A 17,243-nucleotide genomic window follows, 5' to 3' on the forward strand; every position below is an offset into this window, starting at 1 on the left:
CTGTATTTGCTGTTATAACGGAGATTTTATGAGTGTGGAAAATGCTTGGTATCATATAAATATTCAGGGTGGTCGATTGGCGAAGTGGTCAATTCCTTCGACTTCCATTAGTCGGCCGAGGTTCAATTTTTGGTACGGACGTGAAAAGGTCAGGGTTCGAATAATCTGTCCGATAATATATATCGGGAGCTTTCTCTGGGTTATCCGGTATCCTTTCACACTAAGACCCGTGGTATGTCTGCACAGTTGGACCATCAAGAGTGTAAAAAAAACTTGTCTCTGGATTAATATGAAATACAGTTTAGGGTTTCTATGGTATATACGCTATTGTGTAGTCTTTTTTGTTAATTGTATTAGATAACATTTGCAATTATTATCGTTATGCAATCGGTGCGTCACTTTTAAACTTCTGAAGAGCAGTTTTTGATTACTTGATAACTTTCGAATGATGATGCTATAATTGTGTAATTCGAGTTATCTCTCCTTTTAATGAAGGTTTTTTTTCTCTCTGACTGGTTCGCACGAAAGATCAATGTGATCCCGGACTAAAGTTAATGGTTGAGTATGTGTTGTTTTCAATTACTCTTATTTCCGGATGTTGTCATTTATTTCCGTCAAAAATATGGGAATAGAACATGAAATGTACATTGCAATACAATACTTACCACAGGGACCTGGCACGATTTTTTAACCAACAGTTTAACCTACGGGTGTAATACTGACTGGTCTAGGGCAATACACTCATGCCGCCTGAGGCTGTAATGCATGGCTACCCATGCAATAAAGCCTCGTGACGTCACGGCGTCAACAAAAGGAGAAGGTACGTTAAGACTCGAATATGGCCCCAAAATCAATTCTCCAGTAAAAAACAACATATTTTGCCATATAACAGTTGAAATATATTTGCTAACATATTACATCCCGAAAATATCCCGCATGTGCCAATTATGTTCACTATGACGTCATCAACATGCAGTTTCCCGCCATTTTTCACAAAAATCTTTGAAAAATCATACTTTTTGAGTGGTTTTCTCTAAAAATGAATGTGGCCGCCTTCGTGGAGCAGAGATTTTCACACGTTGTGTATCGTGTATATACGCATATCCATGCAAAATAAAAAGTTGCTCCAAGGTGGCGGCCAAATCCATTTCAAGCCTTTTCTAACCTAAAGATGATGAATTTCTAGCAAAATTTGGCGAGAAGAGGAAAATCATCAATTTGATGACGTCATAGGTGGAGCACATCGTGTACATGGTTATAAAAAGTTATGTTTTGATGAATGGCAAGTATGAGAGAATTTATTGATGTGAAATTGATGTGGATCACAGTTAATATTTTTCGGCCTGAAAAATTAAGGCCAAATACTGGTCCTATCATATCTACTCCTTTCTATTTCCTCGGTAACATTTTAACATCTTTAACAAAAGATGCAAACAACGGAATTTTTGTTGAAAATATCACGTGTTTTTTCATGTGTGAAAAATTGACATTCAGCCGTGGATTTCTTCGAATTTATTTCAAAATAGCGAGATATTATAGTTGTAAAATTGCAATAAAACATCGGGGTATGAAAGAAAAATACTCTTTCATAAGTGGATATGAAGGATAGGGATAGGGATCACAAAATGTTGCAAAACCCTCGGCAAGCCTCGGGTTTTACCTACTACATTTTGTGACCCTCGGGTAGAATATCCCTATCCTTCATATTCACATATGAAAGAGTCTTATAATATTCCTAAAGAGCCATCATGAAGTACTAGAGGAAGGTCGTTGAGTTTTATTTTTTATGTAGTATAGTATATATGTATACCGTTGGTTAAAAATCTCGTGCCAGTTCCTTGTGATATACTTATGTCACTAAGGTCGCGAGTTTGAAGCCCGACATCATGACCGTAGGTCAGTGATTTTTTTCCATGGACAATCTGTCTGTCTGAATAAATTATGTGAAAATGCCAAGCAAAGGGGGGGGGGGGGGGCGGTTAACAATGTGATCAACGAGAAATATTTTTAATAAACCCGTAAACAAAATTGAAGAATAAGTGGACACATGACTGTCCGTTATAGCCTCCCGGTCCGTTGTCCTTGAGTTTACCTGAATACATCTATGTGATTATACGTGTACCAAGTGCGTCCTTGTGTGTATTAAGGATAAGAAAGCTTATCTTCACATGAACCAAACAATTTGTCGACATCTGCTAAGGTCATCATTTCTTGTTCTACACGGAGAACAGGTAAGACCTACAATAATGTACCGCGGAATTGGCCGAATATTCTTTTTCATTGCAGTTGATGGCATAGATTTAATGTACGCTAAGAAATCACGATTATATTAAGTTCATTATCTAGGCCTAAGCTAACATGGCGCTGTGATGAGCAATCCGTGTTTGCCTTTATCTTTGGTTACACACTGTGGGTACACATGTGACACTTGTAGATCACTAAATTTTATTTTACATTAGTGTCACGCATACATTTGTGGTAATAAAAGGAGGCGTCATGCACTAGCTATTTCCTTGGAAATACGGCATCAAATTGTTAAAACATTAAGTGTAAAAAAATAATTGTGAGATCAATAAGATTCATTTTTGCCAAAAACAAAATTGTTTCTTTTTTGCATAGGGTCTAAAAAACTATCCCTGCTTTAAAGATGCTTCACCGGTGACAAATGATATATTTCTCAATCAAAAACAGGAGCAGACGAATTAGTGTTTTTCTTCGTTTGCAAAAAAATATTTTAAATACTAACTTTATACTGTTACCATCATTGTAAAGTTTGTGCTTCTTATGTGACTTTTAGATGAAAAAAAGATGAAAAAAACCCAGCAGTTATTGTTCAAATGATGTGTATAGTTTATGCTCCGTTGGCGTTAGAGCATCTTTAATGATTTCTTTGTATAAACAGGTGACAGAAATTATAAAGATCAATCAATGCTTTCTTTTAGCTTACCATATTTGTAAATGTAAGGTTTGATTTAAGGTTTATGTGGAAAAGGCACCTCTAAATACACGCAAAACAATCGATGTCATGGATACGTTCGATAGAACATTTTATTTTCTAGATCGGGTGCTATGGTGTCCACGAGGATGGTATGGGTGAGCTCGATCGGTGGATCGATTTTTTTGGCGGCCATATGCTTAGGCATTTTTTATCTAGACCCACATAAAACATCTGGTCTGGTCTGGGCACTCTGGTGGGTGCAAAAATTGATATAAACTGTAACTCATTCTCAGGTCCCTGTGATATATGCATCTGTGAAGTGTCGGTTGCTAAATAAAATACTTTGGTTATCCTGATTTTTTTCTATATGAGCATATATATATATATATATTTCCGTAAAAAATGACAATTTAAAATGCAGAAAGGCTCGTCCGATTGTGCATGATCCCAAAGACGTACAGACATGGCAAAGTACGTATTTTCGTCGCTGTTGATTTTTCCCCAATATCTTTTATGTACATAATGTAATTTTACTTTTTTTTTTGATTAAATTTTCCTGATCTCATTTATTGATAGATTTTCACCAAATTTGGCATACTTACAGTATACAGAGAGCTGTCTACACTTTCAGCTCATAATATTTGCAAAAATTCCCGATGTTTCATTTTCAAAATACCATTGTTTTTGTGCACTGCTTAAACTCTTACCAAAATGGGAACGAAAAAGTTTTGCTTGCTAACAAAACCCGTTTTCTCAAAAGGTACAGTACATATACGTACGAACATATGTAAAGGATTATGCAAATATTATGAGTTGAAAGTACCAGAGATTTTAAATAGTATATTATTGTATTATATTTAAATCTCTGAAATTACATACATAGACAATTATTTATGTATGCAAAATTTGGAGAAAATCTATCAATACATTAGATCAGGAAAATTCAAAGAAAAAGGGAAAATACATAGAATATATAGGGAATGCCCCATGATGTCCCACAACTCGAGCTTCTTGCTGATCCAGTACCCCTCTCAGGGCCTCATTATATCTGCTAACTTCCTGTCCCAGGGGAAGTCACTCTAAATGTGTTGAGTTTTTAATATCCTGTCACATGCAGACCAATGACAGACAGATTAAATGTTATATTTTGTCAATATGTAATGAGGTAGATTCGGCAAGTGTCCTTCACGTAAATGATATGTCAGATTTATGAAGAGGAGGTCTTGCAGGCGTAAGAATTCAGCATAGCAATGGTGCGTATCACAGATATAGAGGGACAATACGTAATGAAACTGAAAGTAGAAATAGACTGATGCTGTACATACAGATATGCTTGGTCAATTCGATTGGAAATTGCTGATTGCAGAATTTCATGTAAACGTTAAATTAGCATAAATTAAATGTTTCATTTTTAGCATTTTAATGAAGATTGATTAATTTCTGTTCTTCTTCATGTGTTAATTCACACGTAAAAATAGATATATATTTATCTAGAAGTTATGTGTGACAGGTCTTAGTAAATGTCTTATTCATACACGCATCACATAGGAATACAGTGAGTCATTAATTGACCTTAGCTGCATGATGATAAGACCAACTAAATCTAACAGGAGAGGAAAAAATGTAGCAGCCAGACCCAGGATTCGAACCCGGGACCCTCCGAACACTAGCCTAGTGCTCTACCCACTGAGCTACCTGGTCACCGATGATCGACCCAGTCCAATCCGGCTACACTCCTCCCTCCTTCAAACTTTTATATTAATATCTTACTTGTTTAAAAATAGACCAGGAATAGTAACGGCCATGATGCCACAACTATGTACAGCTTTGATGTGGCAAGTGTGTGCTGTTTTGGTGCGGCAAGTGTCTGCTGCTTTGGTAGGGCAAGTGTGTGTGGCAAACTAATTTGCATACGAAAATATGTATTGCAGCAATATTGCTGCAACTATGTGTGGCTTTGTTGCTGCAAGTGTATGTGGCTATGGTGCGGTAAGTGTGTGCGGCAAAGTCATTTGCATACGAAAATATGTTTCTGTAAGGGGACACATGTATAATATACACTTTTGTATTTTTTAACATCAATTATTTGTGTCATAGCCACATTGAATATGTAAGTTTAAATAAGACCTTGTGAATGTCATGATAAGGTGGGGAACTACGTATTCAGTCTTTGTGTGCATTAAAATTTAATAATTGAGTTATCAGAAATAAAATATTTCTTGCGTTAGTTCAATTAGTTGTGTTGGTTGTGACCTACTCGCAAGGTCCTGTGCTGTCAATTTGTGGAATGCTACAAATAGTGTACACATTGTTTATTGTTACAACAGGAACCTAATACTATCTTAACATGAATTCACATCAGTGGAAAAAAAAGTAATTTACAGTGTAACTATTTATTTTAACTCTGGACATTTGACCATTTACTGTGTAACTATTTATTTAAGTAACTCTGACTTTATTATGATTTTGCTTCTGCCATTTCTGAACTCTATGTAACTTTTTATCTAAGTAACTTCAGACTTTATTATGATTTTGCTTCTGCCATTTACCAGTGTAACTATTTATTTAAGTAACTCTGGACTTTTTTTATGATTTTGCTTCTGCCATTTACCTGTGTAACTATTTATTTAAGTAACTCTGTATTTTATTATTTTATCGGACTCCACATTCATCAAAATTCTAACTTTGAGGAATACCTAATTAATCAACTTAAAATTCTTCATAGGAAAGTTCCTTAACTTAAAGATGCTCCAACGCTGACAAATGGTAATTTTTTCCTATCAAAAACAGGAGCAGAGGAATCAAGACTTTTCTTCAATTACAGAATTTACTTACTTTACACCATTGCCACTATTGAAAAGTTTAAGCTTCTAATTTTACTTCATGATAAAAATATTAAAAATAATAAAAAAAACCCGTGGCACTATGTCCTGTATAGAATGAAGTACTGATTCCGCATTTGATTAATGCGACGTTGGAGTGTCTTTAAGATCTTTTCATTGACTTCAGTGATACTTTTCTATAGAAAATTTTAAGTTAAGGAAAGTTGATGAAACTGGACCAAAGTTATTTATTTTATGGTTTTGAGAAGTTACCTACCTGTAAATAAATATGCTTGATTTGCTACATTTGATATTAATTTCTATCATTTATTTTCAGTCTTTGATGAGTAGGAGGCTTTTTAATTCAGTCATTCATCTACATCGTCACCAAATTGCTGTATTTACACTAAGAAAGACCAGGATGGACAGGGTACCAGCCTCAGCAGCAGGTGTTACCAGGAACGCAAGTTCATTCATACACGAAAATGCCTTTGTAGATGGGAAATGGGTGTCTGCTGCGTCATCTAAAACATTTCAAGGTAACTTGTCAATAGCTCAAAAATAACATTTAGGATGATAGCTACAGGTGTACTTCTGTGTACCTCAGAAACTGTACCACACTTTTTTTTTTGCATCATAGAAGTTATAATGCAATACATGTACAATATGTTTAACATTGTAAAAGGCCGATTTTTAAGTATGAATAATGTATACCGGAGGGGTATATATATATCTTGTATTTTTGTTTAAAACAAATACATTTAGAACAAATTTGTTTGCATGCATGGTTACAACATATTTTATATTTCCTGTCAAGGTTCCTCTAAGATGTTTGGATTTTATAAACAATGAACTGATCTTATGAAGTATTTAATTTGTTGGTGTCCGGAGGTTCATTATAACTGTTTAATGATTGTTAATTGTTTGTTATAACTTAATTGTTCTTTATAGGTGTAATGATCCTTTTGTTTCAGTGGTGAATCCATCAACAGGAGGGGTGGTAGGTAGTGTCCCTGACATGGACGCTACTGACACTGAAGAGGCCATTAAGGTGGCCTACAAGGCGTTTCAGTCCTGGAAGGAAACTACAGCAAAGGTTTGTATTTAGTATTTGCATATTACAGAGTTATCTGCCTTTGGGGGTAGGTATTGATTGTGACGTCATGTGTTTGCAACATAACGTCATATTTTCGGCGAAAATGTTGTGAATTGGGCTCACAAAATAAAGACGTAATAATTAATACCTACACACAAGGAACTAATTCTGAAAAATGCAAAGACGGAATTGATATACCCTGAGTTCTATCATACAAAAAAAATCATCATTTTGCCAAATTATCAATTTCAGCACAATAAAGGTGGGTGTTTTTTGCAAATTATCTCCCTTAAGCGTTTAGTATTGTAATGAATTCTGTTCCTATGGACTTTGTCATACTCATTTTGTTGCCAGAAAACATCCAGAGTGATTATATTGTATGTGTATATATACCAGCATGAATTTTCCATCTACCACATTTTTCTTAATCTGCTTCAAGGAAAGGAGCATTATTCTAAGAAAGTGGGCAGAATTATGTACACAACATAAAGACGAGCTAGCAAAGCTCCTTACAGCTGAAATGGTAAGCTTTAACCATTATTTATTTATAAGTTAGTAGGTTTAAACTCTGATGTCTGAGCTCATTGTAAACATATGAACACTCTGAATCAACACCTACCAGTATATTGTTTTACACTTCGTTATGTCTTCATTTGTCATAGAAATTGACTTAATTTTCTTTGTCATTATTATCAATGCTATATCATCTTGCTATTACCAGCCTGACTGATAACTTTTACAATTAATGACAGACGTAAATAACCAAGATGGTTTACTAAGCAAACAGAATTTGGCAGTCAGGAAAATTAACAATCTGGACAGTTGGGGTGGGGGATGCAGGCGTTCAGATTATTGAAGGTTCACTGTAATATAAATATTATAAAGTCTGTGACCTTTACATGTATTAAAGGTATTCCCCTAACTTCAAAATTGTATTGTAATTATTAAGGGGAGCCATGACCTTGACATTGCATTGGTAAGATTGAGGGTGGTCCTCTGACCTTGAAATTGTATTGGTATGATTAAGGGTAGTCTTTTGACCTTGACATTGTATTGGTTTGATTGAGGGTGGTCCTCTGACCTTGAAATTGTATTGGTATGATTAAGGGTAGTCTTTTGACCTTGACATTGTATTGGTTTGATTGAGGGTGGTCCTCTGACCTTGAAATTGTATTGGTATGATTAAGGGTAGTCCTCTGACCTTGACATTGTATTGGTGTGATTAAGGATGGACTTCTGACCTTGACATTGTATTGGTATGATTAAGGGTAGTCCTCTGACCTTGACATTGTATTGGTTTGATTAAGACTGGTCCTCTGACCTTGACATTGTATTGATGTGATTAAGGATGGACTTCTGACCTTGACATGGTATTGGTATGATTAAGGGTAGTCCTCTGACCTTGACATTGTATTGGTTTGATTACGGTAAGGGTAGCCCTCTGACCTTGACATTGTATTGGTATGATTAAGGTAGTCCTCTGACCTTGACATTGTATTGGTTTGATTAAGGTAGTCCTCTGACCTTGACATTGTATTGGTTTGATTAAGGGTAGTCCTCTGACCTTGACATTGTATTGGTTTGATTAAGGGTAGTCCTCTGACCTTTACATTGTATTGGTTTGATTAAGGGTAGTCCTCTAACCTTGACATTGTATTGGTGTGATTAAGGCTGGTCCCCTGACCTTGACATTGTATTGGTATGATTAAGGCTGGTCCTCTAACCTTAACATTGTATTGGTATGATAAAGGCTGGTCCTCTGACCTTGACATTGTATTGGTATGATAAAGGCTGGTCCTCTGACCTTGACATTGTATTGGTATGATAAAAGATGGTCCTCTGACCTTGACATTGTATTGGTGTGATTAAGGATGGACTTCAGACCTTGACATTGTATTCGTATGATAAAAGATGGTACTCTGACCTTGACAATGCATTGGTGGACTTCAGACCTTGACATTGTATTATTTTGATTGAGGATTGTCCTCTGAACTTGAATTTTTATTCACATGATAAAAGATGGTCCTTTGACCTTGACATTGTATTGGTATGACTAAGGATCTATGACCCTGACATATAAAATTTTAGGGAAAACCCCTGGCTGAAGCAGCTGGTGAAGTGGCCTATGGAACAGCTTTCATGGAATGGTTTGCTGAGGAAGCACGTAGGGTTTATGGTGATATCATTCCTTCTCCAGTAAAATCACGCCGTGTCCTGGTCCTTAAACAACCCCTGGGAGTCGCTCACGCCGTGTCCTGGTCCTTAAACAACCCCTGGGAGTCGCTGGGATGATCACACCGGTAAGATACAAGTTGATGAAAAGGTGTCATTGAATAAATATATATCAATGTTGATTATCAAGTGATTAAAAGTTTCCTTGGTATCTTCAGTCATTTAAAGTATTCTGTATTTGCATATTACAGAGTTATCTACCCTTGTCGGTAGGTATTGATTGTGACGTCATGTGTTTTGGAGCATAGCGTCATACTTTTTGGAGAAAACAATTTAAATTGCGCTCCCAAAGTAATGATGTAACAAATGATACCTACCCATGAGGGAGCTAACTCTTTAATATGCAAAGACGGAATATCACTATGTATATAGCTCATAAGTGATGTTAGAATGAATATGCGTACCCGGCTTACTATACCTTTCAGCGGGGTACAAAATGGTCCCAAGGTGTCTTAGTGAAGCACTGCCTCCGAAAATCACTCGGGCACAATTTTCTATACTTTTTTGTAGGTTTCAATTATTTTATGCATATACGTGCATTTATATATCATTTTTGTCTTAAACAAACATAAGGAACCTTCTTGATATCTACCATACCGCTCACAGACGTCAAGTCCACAATTAGTAGTCTTGCCGTATAAATTCCCTCCAGAAAGACCTTTATTGTGCATATTTAAAAAACTACTGTGATATTTTTAACAGTTTAGTTTTATTACCTTGTAGGTAAGTGATATAAAAAAGTACTATAAAATGCAAACAAATATTTTTATAATGATTTGCATGATCATTACTTTGCTCCATTAGCAGTAATACGTACCAATTGTAGCTCTAAAGATGACACCATTTTCTGTCTAAAAGTCTTTTGAGCTACAATATTGCAGCTAAGGTGATGTAAGAAAAATAGTTCAAGTTCATTTAATTCTTGAGTTATAACTTTCTAGATTGTAATTTAACTACTTTTTTTAGCATTATCATGTTTTAATTGTAGTGGAACTTCCCCAATGCTATGATAACTAGGAAGGCTTGTGCAGCCATCGCCGCTGGCTGTACGGTGGTACTTAAACCAGCAGAGGACACGCCCTTCTCTGCTCTCGCCCTGTGTGAGGTTTGTACAAGATACGTCCTAAAGCCAGAATAGTTATTGGTCAATTTCAAATTTCCAAATATTTTATCAAAAAAAAGATGTCATTAATTAGTATCTACTTTAAAACAAGGATTCGTTTGTCTACATACATTATCAAAGTAATACAAACTTGTACACATATTTTACACTTTAATACGCTCATCTAACGGTAATTCAAAGTACTGGTAATATTTTTATGAAATCATCAAAATGATTAAGGTGTTCCACCTTTACATGTGTTTGGTTGTTAGTTCAATGTCTATAAGGACCAATTGTTAGATACTTACTGTAGGTTAGTGGGTTTTCTATGGGACCTGTGGCTTTCATCATCAAGCAAACTGACCTTGAATTACTCAAGTTGTTGATTAATTAATAGGTTATTATGAAACATAATCGAAGCAAACTCTTCTTTATCAAAAATCTTTTGTAATACCAAGGTATGTTTTTAAACACAGCATCATACATATGTATTGAGTATAGATTTGTAAAGTTTGGTATGATTAGTTTGTCCTATTAACAGCCAGGGTCATATGTCAAGTTTAGGTAATGGAAAAAAGATGGTACATGTATACCAAGAAGTTAATATCTAGTAATTGCCCGACATGAGATTTGAACTCATGACCCAGAAGTGTAAGATCTTGTGGTCATATATTGGAATATCTTAGTTACTCAGCCAATTTTGTTGATGATAACTGTATATATTTGTGTAGCTAGCATCCCAGGCTGGCCTCCCTCCCGGTGTCCTGAATGTCGTCACCTCATCCCGGGACCATGCTGCTGCAGTAGGAAAAACACTGTGTAAACATCCCCTAGTGATGAAGATCTCATTTACTGGATCCACAAACGTAGGAAAGGTAAGTACACAGGTCGGAAAGTATGTACACACGTTGGAAAGGTATGTACAAACGTTAGAAATGTATGTACACTATTTTACTACAAGTTTTAAGGAATTTCATTCCGAAAATAACAACATTGGGAATTGTTAACATGTAAAAAATAATAAACACTTTTGAATATATATTTCCACATTTGATAGTAACTACATTGTAAATCACATCTAGTCATTCATTAACTGGATAATTCATTTCTAATTATTTATTAATGGCTTGTATTCCTATTTATCTATTTATTCATTATCAGTTTATTCTTATTTGAAATTTTCATGACTGGCTTAATTCATATCTAATATTTTGTTACTTATCTATATCTATAAAAATATGTCTTGCATGTCATCTTGAAAATTTGATTTATGAAGAACTAATAAGGTATAGACTGTTTGCTTTTGCATCAATACATATTTTATGTTTACAATTTTGCACAGATTCTGCTGGAGCAGTCTGCCTCTACTGTAAAGAAAGTTTCACTAGAACTTGGAGGTAATGCCCCATTCATCGTGTTCAACAGTGCTGATATTGGGGCAGCTGTGAAAGGCTTGATGGGCTGCAAATTCAGGTGTTCTGGTCAGGTAAGTCAGGTGTTCTTGTCAGGTAAGTCAGGTGTTCTGGTCAGGTAAGTCAGATGTTCTGGCCAGGTAAGTCAGGTGTTCTGGTCAGGTAAGTCAGATGTTCTGGTCAGGTAAGCCTGGTGGTTTGGTCAGATGTTCTGGCCAGGTAAGTCAGGTGTTCTGGTCAGGTAAGTCAGATGTTCTGGTCAGGTAAGCCTGGTGGTTTGGCCAGGTAAGTCAGGTATTCTGGTCAGGTAAGTCAGATGTTCTGATAAGGAAAGTTAAGTAAGGTGTTCTGATGAGGAAAGTTAAGTAAGATATTCTAGTCAGGTAAGTTAAGTCGGGTGTTCTGGTGAGTCAAGTTAAGCTGGGTGTTCTGGTGAGTCAAGTTAAGTCAGGTAAGTCAGGTGTACTTGCAACAAACTAAAGTCAAAATTGTTCACATATACAAAGTTATAAATATGTAAGGATCAAGAAAACCTTGAAGTTAACTTAAGTTTGCACTTTTGTTTTGAGAAATCATTGTCATATGTGAATGGCAATGAACCTAATGAAATTTATTAAACCATCATTTCAAGGTATATTCCTAAGCTATGCTGCTGATTTTGTGTCTCTCACCTAATCCTAAAATTAGATAATGTTATAGAAGGTGTAAATTAAAGATGTAGTTTTAAATGTGCTCATCAAAAGATCAAAGTTTATTGACTTTTCTGTCATTTGTAGACTTGTGTGTGTGCCAACAGGATCCTTGTGCAGGAGGGAATCTACGACAAGTTTGTACAGGCAGTAGCTGAAACCATGGATAAAGAACTCAAAGTCGGAGACGGCTTCGCCGCAGGGACGACACAAGGTCCTCTTATAAACAGCAAAGCTGTAGATAAGGTGAAGGTCATGATTTAGAAGGATGTTCCTGGTCAAATTTGGTTGCATTTTATGCAGAACTCTTTGACTAGTAGCGATTTAAAGGATTTACCTCTATTTCCCATATTTGCTCTGACCCTCCGGGGCAGGAGGGGTGGGGCCAATAGGGAAAATAGAGATAAATCCTTTAAATCACTACTAGTCATAGAATTCTGCATGGAATGTAACCAAATTTGGCCAGGAACATCCTTGGGGGAAGGGGAACAGAGTTTGTATAAATTTTGGATATGACCCCCTGTGGGCAGGAGGTTTGGTGCCCAATAAGGGAAATAGAGGTAAATTATTTAAATTGCTACTAGTCATAGAGTTCTGCATGGAATGTAACCAAATTTGGCCAGAAACATCCTTGGGGGGAGGGGAACAGAGTTTGTATAAATTTTGGCTCTCATGTTCTAAGCGGTATATGCAATCAACAGCAAACATTAAAGGCCCATTACCTTTCCGGAGCAAAATATAAAGGTTTCTTAAAAAACATTAATAACATCAGAAAATGCATACTGATGACCTAAAATAAGGTTACGACACCAAACATATGCAAGATTTCCTGCGTAATATATGAAAACAGTGGAGAGTCCATTCGCTGTTTTGCCGTCTGGCGCAGTGATAGTCAACTACCGCGCGGTATTTAGGACGACAGTGGGAAACATAATACGACCCGCGTTATGAAAATAAACATTTTATTTATTTTAATCAAATCGTTCAGAATGTGATGATAAATGTAGTATTAACGGTAAGTTAATAATTGTTAAGACTCTACAAAATTATCGATCTTGTTTTACATTCCCATTTTGAAAATTAAAAGCCGTTTCGGAAAGGTAGTGGGCCTTTAAGGGTCGAGAATGTGTTCAGTGAAAATGATTTAGATGTATGAGTTCCATATTTTGTACTCCCTAGGTCCAGAGTCATGTTGATGATGCTGTAAGTAAGGGGGCCACGGTGGTCAGGGGAGGTAAGCGACTGGACGGGAACTTCTTCCTTCCAACCCTTCTTTCTCAGGTCACTGGGGAAATGAGGTGTGCCACTGAGGAGACCTTCGGGCCTGTTGCTCCTATCTTAAAGTAAGCATATAGAAAAGGTTTCTTTCTCGTCTTGGTATTTGTATCGATTCAAATCACCTTTGTCTGTAATCCGTCTGTCCATCTGCAAGCAATTCTTGTTGTTGCTTTTCTCAGAAAGTACTTGAGGGATCTCTCAAATTTCCTATGTTGGTTACCCTTGGTGTCTGGTAATGCATAATGCAATCTTGGACTTATTTGGAATCAAGATTTCTAAGTTAGTTTAAATTATTGCTCAAACCTTAGCATATTAAATTAAATAAAGTACAGCACACAACAACTGGACATTGTGTCCGACATTTTCTCAAACACTTTCCGGGGTGAGACTTATAACAACTTTTGCTACAGAATCTGAAAAGTATGTAAAGTACGGAAAGAATTAAACAGTCTAGAACTATGTACAGTAAACTTCGTGATCCCTTGATAATTTCATAGAAATAAGAATAAAACACAAATGATGATCCCTCAGTTTATGTATGGTATATATAATATGTATGATAATTTCTATTTAGATTTAAAACAGAAGAAGAAGCTGTAGCCGTAGCTAATGTGACATCATCAGGACTGGCAGGTTTGTGGTTTATCATTACTAACAGATTGAAATGAAGGGAAGTAACTCTGATAGATAAGAATGGATTACTTAAAGATGCCTCACCGCTGACAAATGGTATTTTTTTCACTATCAAAAACAGGAGCAGACGATTTAGCATTTTTCTTCAGTTACAAAAGTTACTTACTTTACACCATTACCACTATTGAAAAGTTTGAGCTTCTAATTTTACTTTAAGTTAAAAATATAAAGAAATAATTAATTGCATCACGAAAAATTCTGTGTCACTATATGGAATGAAATACTAATTGTGCATGCACCAAAGGCAAAATAAATTATTTTATTATAGTTTTTGTGTTGATTAATTAGACATATATATACGATTAAAAACCAATTATTGTTCAAATGATGAATGTCATTTATGCTTTGTCGGCGGTGGAGCATCTTTAATGTGTTTATATATCTATCACAAGTCACATGACCCATTACTGGATTGTGATGCCAGAAAAGGTTGATTTTTTGTATGCTGAGTAAATTGCATCATTTATGATGCTCAGATTTTGGATATGATATACATGTAGCAATATTGCACTTTTGACTTCCATGATTGACCATGTAGCTCTATTGTTACAGTTGGTCTGGTGTTTGGTGAGTCCAAAGTTCAAACTCTTTATCTGTAACTGCTTCATTTTCTCCTCTCATGATGCACATGAAATCCAGAAAAACAGTAACCAACGGCTTCTTCCTCTTGCAGGGTATTTCTACTCCCAAGATATCGCCCAGATCTGGCGTGTTGCAGAGAAGCTGGAGACTGGCTTAGTGGGGGTCAACGAGGGGTTGGTTTCTGTTCCAGAGGCTCCATTTGGGGGCTGGAAGGAGTCAGGTCTTGGTAGCGAGGGCAGCAAATATGGCATTAATGAATATCTCAATCTCAAATATGTGTGTATGGGAGGAGTATAGGATGTTTATGATAAAGCCGTTTGTAACCGTACTAGAATAGTAATTATAAAACCATGCTGGATGTATAAAGCATAACCTATGAAAGGGTGAAGTTTTGATTGTTTGATTGTAGTACAGTAGACCCCCGATTATCTAGACACAGATGGTCTGGAAAACTCACATTTCTACTGGAAATAGCAGGGAACGGATGTATATGGAATCGGGCAGTCTCAAAATTTTGCAATCTGGACGATATGGCTTGGAACACAAGTGTTCTAGCTCCAGGATCATAAGGTCATTTGTGATTGGCTAAGTCTAAACTAAGTTTGTTTCATGATTGTGGGGTCAGATTATCTAGGGTCATCTGTACATATACCAAGAAATTTTACATATGTCAAATTCAAAATATATATGGATGTTTATGTTTTTAGCAGAAGCAGTATTATGTATACAAGGTAAAGTTATTGTATGTGTGAATTATTCAATGTGAATTGTTGTTTTGAAAGAAAAACTTCTACACGCCTGTATATCATTTTCATTGAAAATTTCATACACACAGCTACATCATGTCAATTAAATTTAAAGGATGCCATTCCTAAGAAGTATATTCCTCCAATTGTTGCCTCCTTGATCTCCAACATTTCATTATGAACTATCCTACCAATTAGGAGTGGAAGAGTTCAAAGCTCTGATGGGTGAATAATTTCTATCAAATGCCATTTTATTCCATCTTTGCATTTTACAGAGTTAGCTCCCTTGTGTGTAGGTATCCCTTGTGACGTCATTAATTTGTGGGCTAAATTTACGTTGCATTCTCTGAAAAGTATGATGTTACAATCGCAAACATGATGCACAATCAATACCTACACGCATGGACAGATAACTCTGTAATATACAAATACAAAATAACACTTTTAACATTTGAAATTACTTTATAACCTTCGAAAACCTTGCAATTTAGCAATAAGAATATAAAATTCTGTGATGACATACAAAGACTATTATGTACCAAGTATATATATGTCAACTTTGTAAGGTGTGAATTAAAGATACGTATAATTTGTGGATCATGTTTTAAATTACTCTAACAATGTTAGAGGTTTACACGATGAGATACTTTTTAACATTGCGTCGTGTGACCACCAAATGTAATCAGGTGGAATAAGACCTCATAATACACGTGTAGGAGTAGTACTGGCTATTAATATGCATGTTCTACAGTGTGTATGGTTTGCCCCTTAGCCAAGTGCTACGGTATATATATAGCTAAAATTTATAGTTTTACTCTGTTTAAGTTTGATAACCAGTAATTATAATAAAGAATTAATAAACACATCGACTTTTGTATTTTAATATACAATTACTATTAAAACCACGATTACTATATAAAAACAACTTTTTGTGAGATACAAATTAATGTTTACATAATTTTATGAAAGAGCTCGAACTTGAATTCAAAAGTTACATGAAAAGATAATAGTATAAAATTGATTTTATGTAGTCATTTTTCAATTAAGGTCCGTCAGCTATCCAGTGCAGCCAGTAGTATGTATGGACACTGAGCTTTGTGACTGACGGTGTATGTCAGATAAGGTTAAATAATCCACTTCTAACATTCCTTCAGGCTTGTTTTAATTTCATAATTACTTCTTAGGGATTGCATTGAATTGTTAATGTATAATGAGTTAACTTCAGTTATAATTCCGGATTGTTAGCCTCCAAACTAGACACTTGTTTACTTGTCAGTCTAAGATTTATAATGTAATTTGTAATTATGTAAATTAACACCGTTGTAAGCTCAATGGCTTCTGGAGGCGTATCCTTGTATACAATAGTTGTCCAATCAAGTAACATTAAAAACATGTAGGAGTAAATTTAGAGGGCTCATTGTGCCAGTGCTTGTTCAGGCTTGACTTAAATGAGTTCAGAGTCATTGCAGATACCACATTTTCAGGTAAACTGTTCCATGTATCCACAGTTCTACTGTTGAATTTGTTCTTTGTGACATTCAATCTGCCCCGCGCTTAAGAATCTTATTATACAGAATAGATGTCGTTTTGTGTGTTATCCAGATAGGGTAACAGACATCACTGTTGAAGGTAAAAATAAGAAAACATGTAACA

At 35.7% G+C, this 17,243-nt stretch overlaps 1 protein-coding gene across 2 annotated transcripts; it reads left to right on the forward strand.

Annotated features, from left to right (window-relative positions):
* Window positions 1–2,095: 2,095 nt before the first annotated feature.
* LOC138336450 (succinate-semialdehyde dehydrogenase, mitochondrial-like) lies at window positions 2,096–16,453 on the forward strand. 2 transcript variants are annotated; one of them, XM_069285956.1, is made up of 13 exons: window positions 2,096–2,231; window positions 6,098–6,299; window positions 6,735–6,856; window positions 7,296–7,379; window positions 8,945–9,058; window positions 9,100–9,156; window positions 10,077–10,193; window positions 10,922–11,065; window positions 11,533–11,676; window positions 12,379–12,537; window positions 13,471–13,634; window positions 14,144–14,202; window positions 14,936–16,453. In XM_069285956.1, the coding sequence occupies exons 1-13, from the start codon at window positions 2,169–2,171 to the stop codon at window positions 15,139–15,141; spliced, it is 1,635 nt and encodes a 544-aa protein (XP_069142057.1). In that variant the 5' UTR covers window positions 2,096–2,168; the 3' UTR covers window positions 15,142–16,453. The 2 variants fall into 2 exon arrangements, with proteins under 2 accessions (XP_069142057.1, XP_069142058.1); XM_069285957.1 differs by lacking the exon at window positions 2,096–2,231 and adding an exon at window positions 4,009–4,191.
* The last annotated feature ends 790 nt before the right edge of the window (window positions 16,454–17,243 follow it).

This window comes from Argopecten irradians, chromosome 12 (assembly GCF_041381155.1).
Source record: "Argopecten irradians isolate NY chromosome 12, Ai_NY, whole genome shotgun sequence".
NCBI lineage: Eukaryota > Metazoa > Mollusca > Bivalvia > Pectinida > Pectinidae > Argopecten > Argopecten irradians.

What these genes read in the sequence shown, in the direction of transcription:
- LOC138336450 (XM_069285956.1), top strand. Translation starts at nt 2,169, where the DNA reads ATGAACCAAACAATTTGTCGACATCTGCTAAGGTCATCATTTCTTGTT. An exon ending in GATCCACAAACGTAGGAAAG is followed by an intron (nt 11,066 to 11,532) that starts GTAAGTACACAG and finishes AATTTTGCACAG; the next exon opens with ATTCTGCTGGAGCAGTCTGC. An exon ending in AATTCAGGTGTTCTGGTCAG is followed by an intron (nt 11,677 to 12,378) that starts GTAAGTCAGGTG and finishes TGTCATTTGTAG; the next exon opens with ACTTGTGTGTGTGCCAACAG.